Source organism: Leptonychotes weddellii, chromosome 2 (assembly GCF_054177405.1).
Source record: "Leptonychotes weddellii isolate Sample4059 chromosome 2, ASM5417740v2, whole genome shotgun sequence".
In the NCBI taxonomy this organism is placed as follows: Eukaryota; Metazoa; Chordata; class Mammalia; order Carnivora; family Phocidae; genus Leptonychotes; species Leptonychotes weddellii.
In genome coordinates, this window is record NC_138370.1 from 14,150,389 (window position 1) to 14,165,610 (window position 15,222).

The 15,222-nt window shown below is 43.9% G+C and overlaps 1 protein-coding gene across 4 annotated transcripts in view; it reads right to left on the reverse strand.

Annotated features, from left to right (window-relative positions):
* Nucleotides 1–15,222, reverse strand: part of FAT1 (FAT atypical cadherin 1) — a 127,581-nt gene that overhangs the window by 2,225 nt on the left and 110,134 nt on the right. For 2 of the 4 annotated variants that reach the window (XM_081807793.1, XM_081807803.1), the window contains exons 17-27: nt 14,591–14,734; nt 13,816–14,013; nt 12,590–13,391; nt 12,323–12,454; nt 10,457–10,614; nt 9,356–9,818; nt 7,713–7,866; nt 7,463–7,573; nt 5,519–6,150; nt 4,695–4,832; nt 91–126 (exon numbers count right to left, since the gene is read on the reverse strand). In XM_081807793.1, the coding sequence (XP_081663919.1) occupies nt 91–126; nt 4,695–4,832; nt 5,519–6,150; nt 7,463–7,573; nt 7,713–7,866; nt 9,356–9,818; nt 10,457–10,614; nt 12,323–12,454; nt 12,590–13,391; nt 13,816–14,013; nt 14,591–14,734 (2,968 nt within the window). Of the gene's footprint in view, nt 1–90; nt 127–4,154; nt 4,208–4,694; nt 4,833–5,518; nt 6,151–7,462; nt 7,574–7,712; nt 7,867–9,355; nt 9,819–10,456; nt 10,615–12,322; nt 12,455–12,589; nt 13,392–13,815; nt 14,014–14,590; nt 14,735–15,222 lie in introns of all 4 variants that reach the window. The other 2 variants (XR_014141090.1, XM_081807811.1) reach the window with 2 other exon arrangements.

Consider the following 15,222-nt stretch of genomic DNA (forward strand, 5'->3'; position numbering starts at 1 on the left):
CGGCAAACAAGTGAAGCAAGTCAGCCTTGGGTCAAATTTTACCAATGTTTTTTAGTGAGTATCAATGAACAACTGGCATGCATAAGTCACCTCTTGATTTGCTGAGGTCAGGAGCAGCCAAAGACTCTTTTGGTGGCAGAGTAGAGAGAAAAGAAAACATTTATAATTAAAACAGAAAGACGGCTGAAAAGGCAATCAAGATCAGTACATAATACAATGCCAACTGTTTATCAAGGCCCAGTCAGCCATGGACCAGGCCTCTAAGCCATGATCTACGTAAGTTCCAAATGGCTGAGAAATGTACATAGCACAAATGAAACGGGACAGGGGAGGACAGGAAAAGATCCGGATGAGGAACTTTGCCAGGGAACTCAAACATGAATTTACTTTCTTTTCCTTTTTTCTGGCAATATGAACCTGAAAGCACAATTTGGTTAGGAATAATTAAAGTCTAAAGGCTCTACTAAATGTAAATAGGAACTTAAATGACACCTTCATGATACTGAGCAATATGATGACAGAATCCAAATACATCTAAAGCTACGTAAGACACACTTTACAGCACATTACAGCGCTCAAATGTACGTTACATTCAGACAAATTCACCAACGTAGGGACTTGTGAATCGCTAGAAGAAACTCTCTGCAAACCTTGCCCATTCTGAATGTGACTTGACATTCCCATTGTCCCCTTCTCCTGGGAGAGAGCATGAGCTGTGCTTACTCCTGTCCCCAGCCCAGCACTGCAAGGCCGCTCGCTCCTTCAGAACTCCCATCTCATACCAGAACTCCAGCACGAAGACCGGGAAAGAAGATGTAAATCCCACGTCAGTCAGGGCTTTGGCCCTGGGCAGGTTGCTTACCCTGGCTAAGCTTCAGGTTCTTATATTTGAAAGGGGAGTGGAAATCCCTTTATTAGGAGGATTAAATCAGATAATGTAGGTCGAGCCCGAACTCCTAGGATTGTCATGATTCTTATTCTTGGAAAGTAGTAATCATGGTAGAAACAGGGTCACTGCAGTGCTTTTCGGAACAAAACCAATGCTTTCCATGCATTCTACAATGTTCCTGAAAACCCATGTAATAAATTTGGAACAAACAGGATCTGATTGAATGATGGGTTCTCTTCCAGGAATTTAAAGCTAAAACTGAAATGACCATGGTGGTTCTAAAAAATGAATAAGCCAGTATTTAGTCAATGTGTATCTACAGAATTGTTCTTAAAATCTACTAAAAATGTGGTAATTTCTTTGAGAGGACTGACAACCTTTGTGACTCCAGAGGCACTCGATTCTTAAAATTCAAGCATTCAACTTTAAATACAGTTTCTATTATTTTTCAATGAAGGAGATCCCATGAAAGAACGGTTTTAAAGTTCTGCTTTTTAAAATTCCATCAATATTTATAACTAAAATCCACTAGACAAAATACAGATTACTTTCTGATTGACCAAGACACAGTACATGTTCTTAGGAAGGTACAAGGCTCAGCCTGGCCTGCCCTATCCCGAAACCATCCTTCCTTCTCAACTCAATCCTGAAAACATACATGTCCTCCCAAAGACGATCCCCTACGCCTAATGCACTCTTGATGGTGTATAAAAAGATAAATTCTAAACCCTCCTGGGGATGGGATTTACAGTTTAAAAGCTACTAGGCTGTGCAATTTACGTGTGATTACTCAAATTTCAGTGCATTAACAAAGGGCTGATTTAATTTAAAGTAACTTTAGGTGCAGATCAATGCCCTTTCATAGAATTTTGAACAGAGAGATAAAAGCTTCATATTAATTTTCACTAAACCATATAATGAAAATAATTACTTTCTGCCATGTTCTATCATTATCCTTGATCACACTCAGGTAATTATAAAAGCTGTGTGTTAGTGTTATTCCTATGAAGAGGGTTTAAAAAAAAGTGTTTAGCTAGAATGACTTCTAAGCTTCTTAATCCTGTGTCATGTAAAGCCAAGTTGTCAAGATCCTATGGGTCATTTCTGGTATCTACACAAATTCACTATGAGTGGAAAAAGAGACGAAGACGTAACACACATCAGAATATTTTTGTAACGTACCTCGATTATGAATATACATACACACCCGCACAGAAGTACTCAAGCCCGTCAAAACCACAAACGACTTTTTTTATAACACTACATACAACAGGCGAAAGCACACTATTCTAGTGGCAGTCACTATGAACACAAACACACACACACTTATCGTGACTATACCTTCTTCATCCACCGTGTCAACGACAGCGTTGACAAGGTGTATTACAGTCACTATGGAAGCTTGTGAAAAGGTTCAAAAGGAGTAAATTAGGAAAATCTTCAGTTAGAAAACAGTGCATTAAATAGGATTTCTTTACATTATATAATTTCTACCTAATTTAAAAACATGAAAACTTTAGCATAACACATAATATAATTATGCAGGACCCCTATACTCTCGCTATTATATAGCTTAGACATTTTTCTAATCAAGCGATACATATTTGTTATTAATCAAAGGGATAGAGTAACCACATTATACTATAATTTAAGACATACTTTAGCTCTAAGTTTTCTCACCTACAGATCTAGTCATGCCAAAACAATCCTTATTTTAATATCTCATGGGCAAAAGACTTCACATTTAAACAGTAAAGTGCTTGCTAAGCCAATTTGCTGGGTTTAATGAATTTGTACATTCCAAGAAAAAGTTAGCGTTACATAATAAGATAAAATACGTAATATAAATACAAAACTGGCTTTAATTCTGTTCTGTGTGCTCCCAACTCCAAATTTCTTATCTTTTTTGCAGACAGGCTAACAGCTGGGGAGCTAACATACCAGCAGAGAAATGCAGACTGTCTGCCTGGCTGTTTCCTAGGTAAATTCCCTTTTATTTGTAGATCAGACTGTTTTAAAGCATCTATGCCAAGATAAACGTGTGCGTATGGTAAACTGAAAAATGGCCCTCCAAGATGTCCACATCTAATCCTGGGAGACGGGGAATATGTTGGCATCCCTGGCAAAGGGACCGACTTGGCTGATGTGATTAAAGATCTGGAGATGGGGCAGATTTTCCTAAATGGTCTGTAGGAGCCCAATGTATTCACAAAGGTCCTTAACAGGGCAGAATCTCTCCTAGCTGTGGGTGTAGGGAGCAAAGACTACAGGAGAATGGCTGAAGAGAGGCAATGCTGTCTTTGCAAGAAGACAGGCTTCTAGAAGCTGGGGAAGGTCAGGGAGCAGGATCTCCTCTAGAGGGGGCAGAAACACAGTAGCCCTGCCAATACCTCCATGTGAGCCCACTGACCTGTGGTGGGATTCCTAAACTACAGAACTGTAAGATGATAAATGTACCTTGTTTTAAGCCACCACATTTGTGGTAATCTGTTACAAAAGCCTCAGAAAACTAAAAATATAATTAACAGACTTTATGACTGATAAAAATTAAAATACAAACACTCCTGGATATGTTTTCTTTCTCACACTGCGTTTTCCAGAAATTAACTTTCATAACTAACGGACCACAGTTTATTACAAGTATTTAGGACTATTAAGAAGAACGATGTTTCAAGGAAAACACTGACAAGATTCTGAAATGTATTTATGAAGAGCATTTTAGGAACCAAAATATAAATTACATAAACTGGCAACACTACTGTTTTAAATTAAACCTAATGGAAGAAAGGATTCTATTCTTTTGGTTTAATAAGCAAAGCTATGCTCAGAGACTCCGTTACTAAGTAATAAGTAATAAACACAGGTGAACTCTGATCCGACACATAACAGGCTTGGAATCAGAAATGGAGTCAACTCATGGCCATCTTTAGTTTGGAAAAAGACTGCAATATATTATGAACTGTATTACTCTGGGTTTAGAAATAAATGATAATGGGTTATTTCTTTCCACCAAATATTTGAAATGGTTAAACACATTACATTTTTAAGGGAAAAAAAAAAATAGTCAAACTTACTAATTCTGAGCTGCAAAAATTTCCACCAACAACTATTTTATTACTGAATATTGACCATTTTCTCTACTGGTATGTGTTAACATGGCAAAGCTGGTTATTAACGCAGTTTACCTAGGGAAATCAGATCAACATAACTGGCATCAAAGATCCCACTGTCAAACTTTCTTCATTAGAAATATAATCAAACTTACTAGCCATCTCTTAAACTGCGCTCTCAGTCAGTACGTTCTGATCCAAATGGGAGCTGGGGCCGCAGGGGAGTTGGGGGAAGAGACAAATAAAACCTCGTACTAGCGAAGGAGCTACCGGAGCTGAACATTTCCGACTACCGCTTTGCCACCCGGGGGCACAGGAGTAGGAGGATGGGTCGGGGGCTGTGCTTAAGAAAGCTGCATTTTTTTTTTTTTTCACCCCCACAAAATCTCTAGAACATTTACTGTTGTGGGGAAAAAAAAACCAAAAAGCCCTAATCAGAAAAGATCTTCAGTATATTTTCTTCCCTATTTCTGACAAGCTGCTGCAGTTCAAATGCCTATCCCGTTAGGAATGTCTGAAATATTTTCCCCCGCAGATGTTCATGCAGGTTGTACAAGGGGCTGTGGGCTGTGTACCGGTGGTCTCGAGTGGGACGTGACCACAGTTGGAGCCTCCACGAGGGCACCGGGCACATCCGCAACATTCCACACGCCGCACCACGCCCACAGCGCGGCATTTCAAAACTCTTTACTCACCATTATCATCGCACGACTCGGACTGGAAGGAGCTGAGGGACTGCACCTCCGACAGGCTTTCCCGGGCGCTGTATGGGTGGGAAGGCTTTTCCTCCAGGGGTTTCTTGGAGAGACAGGGATCGAGGTCCACTACCTTAGCTAAAAGGAAGAGGTGACAACGGTCAGCCCCGTGAGGATAAGGCCTCTGGGTGGTTCACTGCTGTGTTCTCACACAGAGCAAGCAGCACCCAAATACTGCGTGAGCCCGACTAACTATGGGAACAACTGAAAGAAAAAAGAAGCATCTGAAAAGCAAACCAAAAACCTACAAACCTGCAAGCATTCTTGCAGATTCACAGAACAGAAAAATTCTCAATCACCCCGCTTGTGGAGATCATGAGCCAGTATGGGGACTTAAAACTTCCTCTTAAAAGGGCATACATAGCCATTTTTAAAGCATCAAAAGATATGGTAGGCCACTGCTATAAATACTAGCACTTCTGACTTTAAAAATCCATCATGCCAAATGCCCTTCCTAATTTGTCATAAAAAGCCCCCAAAATCCTAATCGAGAGCCCATATCCATCCCCAAAATGACAGGCTCTCTCCCGAATATTAGTGTGAGCAGGACTAGATTCAGGTCCTCGATTCCCGGGACATCACAGCCCCGGCACTCAGCCAGGGCAAGTTTCTCACATCACACCCAGGGTCTCGGGAGTGTGAGCCTACGTATCAACACCACAGGCTCCACAACGTGACTGGACCCACCCGAAGCTCTGGCAAACTGCACAAGGTCACCGTTCAGCTCAGTGACATTTTATGCAGATGCAAAGGGCCACTCTTACTGTCGTAGTCGAAGTCCCAGCTGGGTTTCTGTATGGAGTCGCTGTCGGAAGGGGAGTTTGAAGGCGGCGGTGGAGGCAAGTTTGGGGCCACGCTGCAGACGGCCACGGCTTTCCGGTGTCCGTGCACAGACTCGGGGTTAAAGGTGCTGAACTCCGGATGCTCTGGGATGGCAGATCCTTCAAAGGAATTGCGGTCCAGGTTGTTCCTGGAGTCGCTCGGAATGCTTGGAGTGTAGGAGATAGGACGGACAGGCACCTGGGGGGGTATGTCTGAGTAAACGTTCTTATTGAGCTTTGCATCGAAATACGGTCTTTGCAAGAAAGCGGTGCTGGGGCCCAGGTGCTTGTCCTCGGGTTCAGCCTGCTGTTTCTTCTTCCGACTGATCATCTTGCGGCAGAGGACAAACACCACCACCAGCAAAAATATCCCCGTTACGAAGACGAGAATGCCTATGCCCTCGGCCAGTCCGATGTTCCAGGGAGTGGACACGTACTGATTGGGCGAGGCGTCCTCACAGTGTCTGCCCTTGTACTCTTGGCTGCAGTTGCAGTGATAGGAGCCGTGCGTGTTCTCACACAGAGCCCCGTTGCGGCAGGGGCTGGTGGCACACTCGTCAACGTCGCTCTGACACCTGCCAAGAACGAGGACAGACACTTGCCACACACGTTGCGCCAGGCCACGCCCGCGGCTCCCAGAGACCAGGGACTGAACCCAAACAAAACAGAGGCGGTAACCACCAAAAACACACTACCAACAACAGTCGTGACCACAAAACACCTCTCGAGGAGTAATTAAGCACGAGAGTCTATACTGGGGACGTCGGGGAGATAAGCATCACGTCACGCCCTATTTAACTGCCAGGTGACTAAACCAAACTCCCAGGCTAAGCATTCAGTCTGTGTCTGATTCTCTTTGCTCAGAATGTGCATTTGGATAAACCGTATGCTGGAAACTGTCCTAACAGGCTGGGCTCAGATTTCTCATCTCCCTGCTTGGAAATACAACAGTCGCATAAAACATGGGAAAGGTTAGAAAACTGTTTCCCATTTCAAGACATTTCTCCTGCTGAAAACCTCCCACGGCCCCTCCCCTGACGGAACCTTCCCGGGCCTCTCCACGCCCTCTGCTCTTCCAAGAGGGGGCCCTGTGCAGATGTGCCCGGCCCGTCTCAAACCCTCCCTCCTTTAATAAAGTGTATCTACTGCCTCCCCCCCCATACTCAACAGCCATTCAACATTTGAGACATTTTTGTCAAATATATTAGGTATCAGTTGACTAGAATTAGGAAGGTCAACTTAGGAACGGAGACCACGTGACTGATGGCACAACTCACGACTCTAAGCACCACTGAGCAAAAGCACAGGCAGATACCTACACGCAGCTCACACTCAGAGCCTTCACACGAGACCGACGGTGCACACTTCAGGGAGGCATGAGGCACGTACAAGGAACATGCACAGAGTCACTTTATAAACGGAACGAGTGAAAGGGCATCTGAGAACTAAAAACTCGCCTCCTTCAAGGTGTACGCAAGCCCCGCTGTGCCTCATTTTCCTCCCCTGGAAAACGGGTGCTAGACGCTAGATAAATGTTAATTACGGCATATTCTGAAGAGAGGTCACGGTCATCCCACTCCGAAGACCGGTAACCACCTCCATGCGTGTCTGCCTTAATAAAACCATCATTCCACAAACACGTCCTGCCTGCGAGAACCTTACTGATCAAGATCTCTGAAGCGCAGAGGTAGGTATCCTCAGGCACTACGCTGTGTTTACCTGCTCGGTATTTTAATGAGTGAAAGGATAAAGTCTACAAGGACCTAAGGGTGGGGAACATGAAAGTCTAAAGCAACGTCACCCAAATGAATAAAGTTCTGTCGCATCTGCGAATTGACGTGACACGACAGGGAGACGCAAATACAAATGTTGGAAGAAGCCAGTTACCTTTCTCCCCTAAAACCCGAATCACACTGACAGACAGCACCGTCCAAACTGTCAAAGCACGTTCCACCATTTTTACAGGGCTCATCCTTGCAGTAAGGGCTAAGCTGGCACCTGGAGGACACGGAAAGAGGCATCAACGTCACACTTTCACTGCAAAGGAATCCAGCACAACAGAGAACAAGAAGTAAATGTAGTCCTACGTATGAAAGGGAGGCATTTTAAGAAGTTTCATCCGGAGGGCTACACCGACCTCTGACCGGTGTATAATCCTCTGCACTGACACAGAAAGTCCCCGTTGTCCACGATGCACGTGCCACCATAAAGACACGGGTTGGAGGAACACGGGTTGACGCTCAACTCACAGTATGTCCCTATGTACAGGGCGCTGCATTTGCAGTAATAACCTGCAGGAGCGAAAGGGAACAAAAAGGTCCAATCATTCAATAACTCAAAGAATCTATCTCAGTATAATATTGGTTTTGACTTTTAAGAGAAGCCTTCGTTCTCTGAGACCCGTAGAAGTTAGTACAATTCGTATTCCCTCTGGGTACGATGTCGTCGTCATCAACAAGATCTAACTTCCACTGTTGGTATAACCAAACCAAAAGAGCTGAAGAGAGAACTCATCATCAGCTTGACTTAATCATAATTTATGTAAGGTCACTGGGCCAAGCGTAGAGAGCAGGGAAAAACAGTCCTTTATTTGAGTGGCCATGCCAACTAACAACACTTACTACCAAACATCCCCATTTATTTGCAGCTCCCAAACTTTTAAAGGCTGAGATGATAATGTGGAAGTATTCGGAAGACTATGAACTACCATCAAGGGAAGGTGATTGTCAAATGTGTCCAAAGGAGCACAGAGAATGTCAGACTTTTGCAAAGACTGTGACATGGGACAGGGTGGTAGACTTTTTCCAGCTGTTTCTGGGGCAGGACTGCACTTCCCTGCTGCCTCTGAAGTTGGCCACGGCTGTGGGAGTTTCTTTGGCCAAAGATGCGATACTCTGAGCTAGAAGCTTTAGGAGCCCGGGCACCATTTTCTCGCCCTCCTGCTGCTACAGGGATCGTGCTTGCACGTTTCAAGAAAATGCTTCTCTCGGTCTCATCCCTGAGTCAACGAGGACAGCGTCCTTGCTGACCTGACTTGGACATGGAACGTGAGCACAGGATAAACTTTCATACTTTCATGCAGAGTATTATTCTGGGGATAACCTGGCCTGTTCTTTGTGTGGAGTATGCACAAACACTTCCCAAAGAAAATAACACAAAGCCAAATCCGTGGAAATCCCAGTGAAGTGCTATTCTGATTTTTGCTCCATTAATTACACAAAGCTCTCTCCTGATGAGGCACCATGACTGTCCTTTCATAGCTTCTATTTCTGGGAAGGGGACAAATAGGGCAGGTTAACAAACGCCACAGAGTACTCTACTACGCTAAGGCTTCAGGACACGACTGGCGACACTTCAGGAGGGTTCAAGGCATTCTGGAAAACCAAACCCCGTCTGTAGCAAGGCCAGCAGTCCCTAGGTGCTGAGCCATCAGATCTAAGGGAGCTCTCAAGAAGGACTGAGCGTACGGTTCTGAGTCCCACTGGCTCAACGCCGATGTGGTTGGAAGAAGAGTGCACAAAACACACACACAGCACAAGGAAGAAGAGGGCAGGGTTAGCTGTGGTTCACCAGTGGTTCCTGGTGCAGAACGAGGAGGTCCTGCAGCCTGACTGGGGGAAGAATCCTGAGTCCAGCCCTGCTCTGGTTTCCCTCCATTCCAACACTTACTGCAGGATCTGACACCATCGTGTGAATGGGAAGGGAAAACAAAGACTTGAGGAACTTGCCAAGGGCCTCCGCGCGTAACGCTCTGAAGATGACTAGCATGACGAGGCCTACCTCCAGGAGGCGAGGGGTGGCAAATGCCTCCGTTCTGGCAAGGGTCGCTTGAGCAGTCTTCGGTAGCTGTTAGTAAGCACCCAGGAGAGACGTCCACCCATTCTTCAATGTGCGCGTGGCTTCTCGGCTTGTTATTCAGAGGGAGCTCCTGCCCATTCAAGTAAATGGAGTCCATACAGCCCCTGAAACCGTTCCCGACTTGGGGGCTTCTCCCGTGCCTGGTGCCTTGCTGACGGATATGGCCACCGAAAAACACATGGTTATCCAGGTTTAGGGTTTTCAGGGTCCCGGGGGCTGTGCCTGACGCCGTGTGAACTTGGTCCAGAACCAACCTAGCATAGTTTCCATTCACTTCTAGAGACACGGCATGCCACAGCCCATCATTGACTTGAATGCTCTGCACAGACACGATGCCAGGACCACTTCCACAGTCAAACTTGTACTGTAGCCTTCCGTTATGAATCTGTGATAAAGACAATCACCGTTCACATTACCCTCGCAGGATCGTCAACGAGGAACTCTGACCAAACATCCAAAGGAGAGGTAGGTTTGGCGACTGAAGGGAAAGGGAGTGAGACTGCATTTTAAGCACTGCAGAACACACGCTCGTCTCATCACTGCACCAAGAGTAGAAATGAACCTAATGCAAGTTCAAGTGCCAACTGCACCTCCAAAAAGCATCATGGAAATCACCCACAATTAACTGTTAACTGAATAACAACCAAAAATAGCATCAGGTAAAATCAAAAGTGGATCATGCATTTAAAAAAAAAAAAAAAAAGATAATTATCACTTACAAGCACTTGTGAATACTCTCTATAAACTGTCTAACATTAATAAGATATAATACTGCTTGGAGTTTGAATGTTAACTGTCACATGACCTAAAAAAGTTCTGAGACACTGAAGTCCATTTCTATACTACTGCAGAGCAAAAATAGCTTTTTAGCCCAAGAGTCTAAAACTCATAGAGGTATCAAGGAACTATTTAAGTGTGGAATAAAACCATTTCCCTTAAATTTTTTTTTTTTTTCCAAAAATGGACAATGTGAACATGAAATGGAATTCCGTGTTTTTAAGGTCTTCGGGTACAAAAACATACCTCCAAGATGCTGTAGTCAGTCCCACGTGCGTACATCACAACCGCGTGAGCCGAGTACGTTCTGAGCCTCATGGTCAGTTTCATCTCCAATTTGTTTTCATTTTCCATTAGACGGTATTTCACAAAGCTGTTTCCAGTAAATGTTACAGATGAACTCCCTGTGAATCACAAAGAGGAAAACATAAATCAGAACCAAGCTGAAGCGTATTTGTAAAAGTGAGATTCCCCCCAACACTGATCCAAGTTTTAAGGTTACAACATTATAAAATTCAATTCAATGGAAAAGGTCTATTTGCTTTAATAAAAAACACAGCATAACTGGATTTCCTTTTGGAAGAGAATTGGACTACTGTATCAGAGAGAAATGAATTCTAGAACAATGAAAGATCTAAATATAAAAAGGTTCAATATAAAATTATTAGAAGACAATTAAGGAAAATATTTACATAGCCTCAGGTGGTTTGGGGAAACTTTTCAAGCAAAATACAATGAAATTTGCAAAAATGATGAAAATAATATCACTCTCCAGAGGTGGAAATAGTTATGTAAAATTATACAGAATCGACAAAAATTAAATTTCAAAATGACAAGAAATACTGTAAACAAATCAAAACACCAATAATAGACAGTGGGATGGAGATAACATTCATGCTCACAGCACACAGAATGTTCTACACACTAAAAACAAGAAATAGACAAGTAACCCCAACAAGCAAGCAAAGAATATGAACAGGCCAGTCCAAGAGAGGAAATGGTAGTAGGAATAAATAAAACTTTCACAAGAAGCTGGAGCAATGCAAACTAAAATAACCAGGTATCATTTCATGCCCACTGGATGGGGGAATTTGTTTTTTAATTGAAAACCATATATTGGTAATAGAATGGGGAGTGAGACGGTCACACATGACTGCAAGAAAGGAATTGGTGTAACTTTCTGGGAAACTAATATAATGGTATATTTAAAAATTAAAAATATAGTTAATCTTTTTTTTTTTAAGATTTTATTTATTTATTTGACAGAGACACAGTGAGAGAGGGAACACAAGCAGGGGGAGCAGGAGAGGGAGAAGCGGGCTCCCCACGGAGCAGGGAGCCAGACGTGGGGCTCGATCCCAGAACCCTGGGATGATGACCTAAGCCGAAGGCAGACGCTTAACGACTGAGCCACCCAGGAGCCCCAAAAATGTAGTTAATCTTTGACGTAGTAAATCCTAGTTTTAGAAAGCACCAATAAATAAGGCTATATGTATAAAAGTACTTTTTAAAAAAGTAAAAGTATAATTAACATACAATGTTATATTAGTTTCAGGACTACCACGGAATGACTCAGCAATTCTGTCCATTCCTCAGCGCCTCACCATGATTAAGTGTAGAAAAGGATTCATTTTTAACACAAGAAAACATCTTTATAACCTCAAGCTCTATGAATAAGGACAAAGTTGGAAAACCATGGTATAACCACTGGAAAGCATTAGGTTTACGGCCACGGACTTGGGAAGATGCCCACGACATACGTTAAGCCACAGAAAAGCAAGCAGCAAACTCTGTGAGATGTGGTAACTTTTTTTTTTTTTTTTTTTGATAAAGATAATGTGGGAAAAATCACTCTGAATGTGTACATATGGGACTGTATGTTGACATGACCACAATCACAGAGAAGGAAGAGTGTCACTAGTAACTCAGGGGTGGGTTGTCATACGTAAGAGGAAGGAAAAGTGACTACTGCTCTCGATTCATTTGTATGCCGGACTTGTTATAATAAATGCACTTTATAACGTCTGTCAACCCCAATAAAGAAAACGATGGCAAGAAACACTTGAAAGTGACTTTTAAAAACAGGAGCGTGCTTCATCACTGAACTCTTACCTGGGCACTGACCAAACCTGCCACCCGGGCAGACGCAGGTGTATCTGTCGTCTCTGGGATCGGAGACGCACTCAGATCCCTCAGGGCATGGACTGTCTTCACATCTGTGATGGACAAGTGGGCATCTTCCCTCTGTTTCAAAAACAGAGGGGGGGGGGGGGAAGCTAATTAACAGGAACTTCAAGAAAATGATCGTTACTGTGTAGCCTGCAAAGGCTTCCCGTGAAATGATCTGTACCCCTGCTTTCATCTACTTCTGTGTGTTACCTTTGCAGAGACACACGGCTGTTCTGTGGTGATGTGGAGTCACAAAACTCAGTCTGGCCGTGCTATGCGTTGACATAACGTTTTCATCCACGGTCACCTTCTCGTCACAGAATTTCCATGGGCAATCCAGTCCTGCACAGAGCTTCTGGAATACATCCAGTATCCTCACACCAATGATTTCCTCAATATCGGTCACGGAAGAATTAATCTTGTGCAGAAGTTGTTTGGTTGAAACCGGGGCACTACCTGATTTCTCTACGAAAAGCAAGACATCCAGATGTGGATGAGGTTCAGAGGGCTGCAGACTGACGATCTGTATGTCGTTCCTTCTCACACCCAAGACGTTCCGGAGAGCCCGCTGGAAGTTGCGCCAATAGTCACCAACGAATTCTTCCGGGGTGAGATTGGCGAAGCGGATAGCAATGGTCTGGTTCAGCATCTCCTGTGTGATCTGTCGGATGTGCACTGTGACGTCCGCCACCGTTGTAAATTTCCCATCGGTGACGCTGACGTTAAGAAGGTACTGCCCTACATCTAGCTTTTTGTGGGCTATCAGCTTACCCCCGGTGCTGGAAACAGAGAAAAGCTTGTCCATTTGGGGATCCAGACTGTAGCTTAACGTGTCATACACGTCTTGGTCCGTTGCGTGAATCTTCCCAATGACGCCGCCTGAGTATTCCTCTCCAAAAGCAGTAATGAAAATCTCTAGTGGTAAGATTGCAGGCGGATAAATGCTCTCCTCAATGACCCTGATGTCAATATATGTCAAAGATGACAAGGGAGGCTTTCCATTATCTGCCACCTGTGAGAAAATTAAAACAAAACAAAAACACCTTTGTCATCTTTGTCATTGTTTACAAGTTCTTACTCAAAATACATTTACATTGTTCATGTTTTAAAAAATTACCAATTACTAGATAGTTATTTCTTCATAAGAAGCCTACAAGGAAAAGGATAAATGCTTCTTCATAGCCCTTTCACTAACTCATAAGGAAGCTTAGCTCCATCAATGTCCATGATGAAGTAACCAAATGAATAAATGAGACCCCTCAACGTGCCCTGGGATGAAAACAAAGGTATGGCAAAAAAAAAAAAAAAAAAAAAAGGACCACAATTCTATTCATTTTGTTTTATCATGAAATGTTAAGCTATTTACATACAAGGAGACAGCCCCCAAAGGATCTCTCCTCTAGGAATCCACAGCAAAATCATGAAGACTTTCATACCTTAACATGCAGTAGGTAATGATCTTTCACCTTCCTCTTTATGTCAGCTGATGTCAGGAGGACCCCTTGCTGGTTCACTTCGAAGGCCCCGTGGTCATTCCCACTCACAACAGTAAAGAAGAAGGGTGGGCCGTTATGCGAGGAATCCTTGTCTGTCACGACCAGCTGCAGTACGCTGAAACCCACCGGCTTATTTTCCTGCAGGGTACAAGAACCAAAAACGCCTCGACTTTCAACAAAACCAAATCTATACGGCAGGAGACACAGGCAGGTTTTCTGTTACGTGATGTATACAGAAAACAAAGCCTTGCTGTGTTCCACTGGATAGGAGAAGAGAGAACAGGGGGTGGGGGGGGGCAGTGATGGGGAGGAGAAAGGGGCGAAGGGGAAAGGTGGGAGCTTGGGGAGGGCACATGTGAGAAGAAAGGATGCATGGGGAGCAGAAGTGCGAGAGGGATGGAGTGGGGGAGGAGGAAAAGAAAAGTGGATTAGATTCTCTGATGCTGCTCAAATACGGGACAGCAGAAAATCAGATGAAGGATCAAGCTAGTGAGAATGTCTTAAAAAAGCAAAGCACAAAAAGGAGAGAGAAAAGCTTGGCTGGATCTTGAAAACGCTCATTTTTTAGTATCGATGGACTCATTTTACTCTTCCTGTTTTTCTAAAAAGTAGTCTTTGGAAAAGAAAGATATTTCAAACGAACAACTGAGGCCAACAGAAGAGCTCATTTCAAAAGGCATGGGCTCGATGAACCACTGAGCATCCCCGAGATTACCTGGATAATGACACTGTAGTTTCCCTTGGAGAAGACCGGAGCATTGTCATTGACATCCGACACGTCGATGTTCACGGTGGTCGTGTTGACCCTGGGCGGACTGCCATTATCAGACGCCTGAACTGTGAGTGTGTAACCTGAAATCTTTTCAGACACAAAACAAAGAGAACACATGTCCACTTCACAAGGCCCAAACGCAGGGTTTCATCAGAAGGGGACTGAGAGCCTGGAAGGGCAGACCTGTGTACCCGTCCTCACTTGCTGTCTTGTATGTGGGCAATTCCCCAATCTACAAACAAGCACGCTGCAAATATCTACACAACGGAACATATGCGCTCAACAGGAAAAGTTACCAATGGTGGTTAGATTCTCTGATGCCTCTCTAAACATACTCATTCCATCTTTAAAAACCTGCAGATTAACAGAAATTACGACAGAGAAGTAATACAAACAATGAGAAAAATGTTAACAGGGCTCGAAAGCAATTGCTTTTGTAAGTAACAGGGATGGCAGCTTTCTCTAAGGCCCAAGTGGGACTGTCAGCCCGAAGCCAGAGGAAGTGGTCTTCCAGCTCTGAGGGCTCAGTCATCTTCAACACCTCAGGACACGCCAGATCACCCTCCCCCATCACT